The sequence below is a fragment of the Apodemus sylvaticus genome, chromosome 10 (assembly GCF_947179515.1).
Source record: "Apodemus sylvaticus chromosome 10, mApoSyl1.1, whole genome shotgun sequence".
Classification (NCBI taxonomy): Eukaryota; Metazoa; Chordata; class Mammalia; order Rodentia; family Muridae; genus Apodemus; species Apodemus sylvaticus.
The window spans coordinates 98,259,802-98,267,156 of NC_067481.1; the positions used below are offsets into that span (position 1 = coordinate 98,259,802).

The following is a 7,355-nucleotide window of genomic DNA, read 5'->3' on the forward strand; positions in this document are numbered from 1 at the left end:
GACATAGACATATTTAAGAAAGGAAATTTGAAAAAAAGTTTTCTGGGGATAACTAACTCAGTCCCATGTACATAACAAAACTTAAGACATAACTACATGGAAACTCCTATAGTACAAGTGACATCTTCCATAAAGATAGGATCCATAGATTAACTGAGGAAGCAGGTTGAAAATTAAGAAACCCATGATGGGTCTGGGTGACAAATGTAGCCTGGCCATACAGAGAGCCAAAGGCTATTAACACATCCTATCTCAGCTTTCTGGGAGAAAACCAGCTTATAGGTCTCGCCTTTTGTAGAGACATCTCTGTGTGGTTAACATTTATAGCTATGTACACTTGTGTGTGAGCACAAGGACTTACACACTCATACAAATAAAGAATTTCTTAGAAATAAAAATCTAATAAGGTTGAATAGCATCTTTACAAAGAATGGTTTCTGAGGTGATTATTGCTATATGTGTTACCCCCGTGGAAACTTTTCCCAGGTAGTGTGTGTGTATGTGTGTGTGTGTGTGTGTGTGTGTGTGTGTGTGTGTGTGTGTGTGTAGCTTAGGCTGACATTGACCTTGGCCTCATCCTTCCTAAGTGTCCCTGAGGAAGCTTATACATTTACAAACAGACATTGGGCCACTTCAGTCATCCTCTTAAAATTATTCTCAAGCAGGTCATAAGGCTATCTTTTGCCTCATCCTCAGAAGTTCTAATAATACTTTTCTTTAAATTTTAGTAATCAATGAATAAAACTGTATGGGTGTGTGTGTGTGTGTGTGTGAGAGAGAGAGAGAGAGAGAGAGAGAGAGAGAGAGAGAGAGAGAGAACATGCATGTGTGCATACAATGTACATGCATTTATGCATGTATGCTTCTGTGTGTACACACACATATATACATAGGTGGGGGACCATGTGTGTACACACACATGACAATTCAGACATTAGTGGAGGTATCCTCTTTAATCACTTTCCTCATTTTGTACAGAGGCAGGCTCTGTCTCTGGACCCAGAACTTGCTGACTCAGCTAGTTTATCTAACCAGTTTCCCCCAGGATCTCTTCTCAGCCTCTTGCAATAAGATTACAGACTGGCTATTCACTTGCTTGGTACACACACACACACACACACACACACACACACACACACACACACACACTGAAATCTCAACTGTGGTCTTTAAGCTTATACAGCAAATACTTTACCTAATGAAACACCTAAAGTAATTATAATTTTCTTTGTTTCTTATGGCAGGTCTCATTGTGTAGCCTAGACTGGCTTCAAATTCAAAGGAACCAACTTGCTTCTGTTCTCCAAGAACTGGGAATAAAGGCATGGAGCCATGACCACCAAAAATTCTGATTTTAAACTAAGAACTTCATTCTAGATTATTTCAAACATTTGTTAAGGAAAGCACAGATGTTTAAGCACATAGATCCAAGAATTAGCTAACAGCTAATATCTTTTCATATATTCCCTTAAACTTTGTTTTTCTATTTTGTTTACTTACTTATTTGTTTGTTTGTTTGTTTCTGGGGGTCCAAGTTGAACCTGGTCCCTCTGCAGAAGAGAAAAATGCTCTAAACTACTGAGCCATCTGTCCAGCTTCTAATCTCTCTTTTCCTTTGTGCTGTTTTGCTATTTATAAAACAGGGTCTGGTATGGTAGATAAGGCTAGCTTTGAACATGACAGCAATCTTTTTGCCTTAGACTTCAGTGAGTCTGGATACGAGGTGTAAGCCAGCACAAGCTATCATTTTTATCACCTCTTTCCCAGGCTGATCTGAGAAAGACAGCCTTTTACTGTTTAACACTGACTGGGAATGAAGGCCTCACCTATCTTATCATTAGAAGTACCCAGAATACTGAACTCAACAGCCAGTAGGACTTTCCCCAGCTATCTTCTACTCCTCTCTGTGTGTTTGGAGTTTTGTATTCATCTCTTAGAATTTTGCTAGTTCATCTGTCAATCATGTGGGAAAAGCTTCTGGATGTACGTGGACAGGACAAATCACATTGAGGATGTCCCCATGATAGGTTTGTAAGTGCTGTCATGAATTTTCTCTGGGGAAGGGATTGGATATATAAATGAAGCTGTTTGAGCTGCACAGCAGAGTCTGTACATGTTCAGAAGTGCACATGTCACGGTGGGCTAGGAAGACACTATTCCCAAAGATATGGGTTCTCTGAACACATGTAGAATTCAGCCATGGAGGATTACACACGTGCCATCTAGCTTTTCTCTCCTTGAACTTTACACTGGATATTTTACAGGTTCAAGCCTGACCCTGTAATGCCAGTTACTCCCAGGGCTTCCAATAAGCAAATTTGCCATAAACCCTGTGTGGTAAGTGATCAAATGTGAGCAAGAGAGAATGTTTCCTCAGAGAGTGCCATAACTTCATTTTCTGTGCTGAGAGGAAGAAGAGTGGGGACCAATTCTTCAACCCTAAGTGCTTAGATTAGTTTCAGCGAATTCTTTCCGGGACTTGTATCATCTCCAAGTTATGACTTGCTTCATCTCCAAGTTATGACTGTGAGCTTAGATGATTTGTTTCATTGTTTTTGGTCAAGAGGGACCAAGAGCTGGCTTACGCAACTCCTGTCTACTGGTCTTTAATGAGATACTCAGGGAGTCTATCCCCCATGGAACTACCTTTCTAATTCTCTCATACCTCCTTCTGAATCAGAGTGCTGGACCGGTGATCATCCTCTCTTCACTTTCTCAGAACCTTCCTATATTCTCCAAACTTTCCAATACTTAGAATAAATGGCACTATTGCCCAATAACTAACTCCATGGTAAAACAATAATGCCTGCCCAGGTATTTTTAGATTAGTATAGATGCCAATGTTTCTTCTGCAATATATATTGCTCACTCTCTCCCACACAGAGACCAGAAGCAGTAGTCACAGGTCTACCTCCTTCTGAATCAGAGTGCTGGACCGGTGATCATCCACTCTTCACCTTCTCAGAACCTTCCCAAGAATTTCCATTCCTTGGAATAAAGAACAAGATTGTCCAGCAACTGCAAGGTAAAAGAGATACAGCTCGCCTGTCCGGGTATTTCGAGGCTAGGATAGATGCCAACGTTTCTTCTGCAACAAGTGCTACTCACTCTCTCCCACAGAGGTGGCAGCAGCAGGAGTTACAGGTCCACCAGTTGGAGCTTGAGATCAATACAATACCTGGCTACATCTCTTCTCCTTTAAGCTTCCAAGGAGTGGAAGGAAGACTGGAAATGTTACCAGATACAGGTAAGAGCAGTGCATGTATAGGAACGCTTTTATGTTATATTCAATAAACTAAACGGGTGGCTCTGGGGAACAAACCCAACATAAAACCTGGATTTGTAAATTGAGTATGTGGAAAACAGGAGTGGATCTTAATTCAGAAACTCTAATGCAGGATTAATGTGAACCTGATTGTAGCATTGAAACCTGAAGATAGCCTTCTGACTTCTGTCTCCTTTCTGTAGCTGTGCTCAGACTCATGAGCAGCATCAACCAGTCAAGTGTCTCTGAGTTCCTCCTCCTGGGACTCTCCAGGCAGCCCCAGCAGCAGCAGCAGCTCCTCTTCCTGCTCTTCCTCATCATGTACCTGGCCACTGTCCTGGGAAACCTGCTCATCATCCTGGCCATCAGCACAGACTCTCACCTGCACAACCCCATGTACTTCTTCCTCAGCAACCTGTCCTTTGTGGATGTCTGCTTCTCCTCCACCACTGTCCCTAAGGTACTGGCCAACCATATACTGGAAAGTCAGGCCATTTCCTTCTCTGGGTGTCTCACACAGATGTATTTTGTCTCTCTGTTTGCTGACATGGACAATTTCCTGCTGGCTGTGATGGCCTATGACCGATTTGTGGCCATTTGCCACCCTTTACACTACAGAACAAAGATGAGTTATCAGCTCTGTGCCCTTCTTGTTGTGGGATCATGGGTGGTAGGCACCCTGAATGCTCTGTTGCACACACTGCTCATGGCTCAACTATCTTTTTGTGGGGAAAACATCATCCACCATTTCTTCTGTGATTTGACTCCTCTCTTGAAACTCTCCTGCTCAGACACACATCTCAATGAGCTGATGATTCTTACAGAAGGAACTATGATCATAGTCACCCCATTTGTTTGCATCCTGATCTCATACATCCACATCATCTGTGCAGTACTGAGAGTCTCATCCTCTAGGGGAGGATGGAAATCCTTCTCCACCTGTGGCTCCCACCTGGCTGTGGTCTGCCTCTTCTATGGCACCATCATATCCCTGTATTTCAACCCCTCATCCTCTCACTCAGCTGGGAGGGACATGGCAGCTGCCATGATGTTTACAGTGGTGACCCCCATGCTGAACCCTTTCATTTACAGCCTGAGGAACAAGGACATGAAAGGGGCTTTAAGAAAAGTACTTACCATGAATCTCCATTCACCAATAAGTGTAAGAAAAATGCATACATAATTAATTTCCCAAAATTATTTTATTTATTCTACTGTGTGAAACTTAGAGATTTTTGTTAGGCAAATGTGTGCTATTTCTCTTGGGAGAATAAAATCCAGGTTATAGACAAGAGGTGAGAGGCATTTGAACACCCATTGCAGAGCGCTTCCTGAGCACATGCAAGGTTCAAGTTGATTCCCTAGTTACACCAAAATAAACAGAAAAAATTCTTTTTTTAAAGACTTAAAATTTGTGTATTTGTATATAACATGTGCACATGTACCACATGTATGTGTAACACAAGTATGTGGGTATCCAAGAAGAATGGAAGAAAACTCTCTAAATTTGAATTACATGTGTATGTCAATCATGCAATGTGGGTCCTGGACACCAAATCTGGGTCCTCCAGCAGAACAGCAAGTGACTGCTAAGCTATTTCTCCTACTCACAAAACATGTTTCAATCAAATCACTTTATTTCAATCATGAATGCCTTCTCAACATAAGACACTACAAACATAGCTACTCTTACTTCTGATTACAAAAGGGGAGAATAGGGAGCATGTTTGGGGACCAGTGGGATGTTTCATTTGGAAGCTGCTAAAAGGAAATTACGGTAAGCTCTGAGTTTTGTTTGGGTGGTGTTGGAAAGGAATTGGGGTTTGACTGCTGCTTCAGATGGGATGCTGATGTTCAGGATGCTTGTTGTTGGATCTTTGATTGTAACTAGATGGAAGAAGGGAAAAGATAAACCTTGATCTCTGACTGCCCACTCATGTCATCATACGACATCACAAGGTGTGGGTCATTTTGTGGTTAGAACAACACTTTGTTAATGTAAGCTGTGATCATTCCCTTTGCCACAGCCTATCACAACTCCCCCATGAGATATCTGTGGCCATCAATCAAATGGGAGCAGCACCAAGCCCTCCCACATGCAGATAAGGTATCTCCAAGCTCTCAGATTAAGCCAATGAGAAGTACCAGTCGTCAGACCCTGACCTACCCCAAAACTGTATATAAGGAACCTATCTGGAATGAATAGTGGTGTGTGAGAACTAGTCCATTGTCTGAGAGCTTCTGTCATAAGTGCTGACACTGCCAGTTGGGAAGATGTCTGCTCACCCTGAAGCACTGCCTGAAGCTCCCCTGCACTCCTTACTGGCTACTTGGCCTCTCATCAGCCTAGCACAGTCTGACAGTGCAGGGCTACAAGGAGTATCTGAGATGAGAGACAGGTGGAGACATCTGCAGAAGAGGAGGCAGCAGAGACAACTCCCCCTTCCTGCTGGCCCTCTCCCCCCTTGCCTGAACCCTCACACCTGGCTGGGCCAGAGTTCTCTGTGGAAAGCCTCTGGTACACAGTCCCACAATGTTTCAGGCAGAGACCAGGACATTTCCTGATCTTATTTCTGCTCCTGGGTCTAATAAACTGAGTGAATTCCCTCTTGTGACCAAATATTTTCCCATGTTTTTTGTTTTTTGTTTTATTCCTCCCACAATGGTATTGGAAAGATCAGGAATACAAGGTCTATAGCTATACATAATAAACACAGTATACAGAGCAAACCAGTAGCCAACTAAATGGAGAGAAACTCAGAAGCAATCCCATAAAAATCAGGGGCAAGACAAGGCTACCCACTCTCTCCCTATCTGTTCAATACAGTATTTGACATTCTAGACAGAGCAATTAGATGGCAAAAGGAAACCAAAGGGATAAAAATTGGGAAGCAGGAAGTCAAGATATCATGATTTGCAGATGATATAATAGTATACTTAAGTGTCCCCAAAAATTCTACCAGAAAGCTCCTGAAGATGATAAACAACTTCAGCAAAGTGGCTGGATATGAAATTAACTCTAACAAATCAGTAACCATGCTCAATTCAAAGGATAAAAGGGCTAAGAAAAAATTAGTGAATCAACACCCTTAGTAATAGTCACAAATAATATAAAATACCTTCTTGTGACTCTAATGAAGCAAATGAAATTTCTGTATGGCAAGAACTTCAAATCCCTGAAGAAAGAAATTGAAGATCTCAGAAGATAGAAAGACTGCTCAGATGCTTCTCCGCCATCCGAAGTTCTTCAGGTGAGAATTCTTTGTTTAACTCTGTACCCCATTTTTAATAGGGTTGTTTGGTTTGCTGGAGTCTAACTTCTTGAGTTCTTTATATATATTGAATATTAGCCCTCTATCTGATGTAGGATTGGTGAAGATCTTTTCCCAATTTGTTGGTTGCTGATTTGTCCTCTTGATGGTGTCCTTTGCCTTACAGAAACTTTGTAATTTTATGAGGTCCCATTTGTCAATTCTTAATCTTAGAGCATAAGCAATTGGTGGTCTGTTCAGAAACTTTCTCCCTGTACCGATGTCCTCAAGGGTCTTCCCCAGTTTCTTTTCTATTAGCTTCAGAGTGTCTGGCTTTATGTGGAGGTCCTTGATCCATTTGGATTTGAGCTTAGTACAAGGAGACAAGGATGGATCAATTTGCATTCTTCTGCATGCTGACCTCCAGTTGAACCAGCACCATTTGTTGAAAAGGCTATCTTTTTTCCATTGGATGTTTTCAGCCTCTTTGTCGAGGATCAAGTGGCCATAGGTGTGTGGGTTCATTTCTGGATCTTCAATCCTGTTCCATTGATCCTCCTGCCTGTCACTGTACCAATACCATGCAGTTTTTAACACTATTGCTCTGTAGTATTGCTTGAGGTCAGGGATACTGATTCCCCCAGAATTTCTTTTGTTGCTGAGAATAGTTTTAGCTATCCTGGGTTTTTTGTTATTCCAGATGAATTTGAGAATTGCTCTTTCTAAGTCTGTGAAGAATTGAGTTGGGATTTTGATGGGTATTGCATTGAATCTGTATATTGCTTTTGGCAAAATGACCATTTTAACTATATTGATTCTACCGATCCATGAGCATGGGA

At 41.8% G+C, this 7,355-nt stretch overlaps 1 protein-coding gene across 1 annotated transcript; it reads left to right on the forward strand.

The window, feature by feature from the left end:
• Nucleotides 1–3,479: 3,479 nt before the first annotated feature.
• On the forward strand, nucleotides 3,480–4,448 carry LOC127693440 (olfactory receptor 1361-like). Its single transcript, XM_052194284.1, has one exon. The coding sequence runs from the start codon at nucleotides 3,483–3,485 to the stop codon at nucleotides 4,446–4,448; it is 966 nt and encodes a 321-aa protein (XP_052050244.1). The 5' UTR covers nucleotides 3,480–3,482.
• The last annotated feature ends 2,907 nt before the right edge of the window (nucleotides 4,449–7,355 follow it).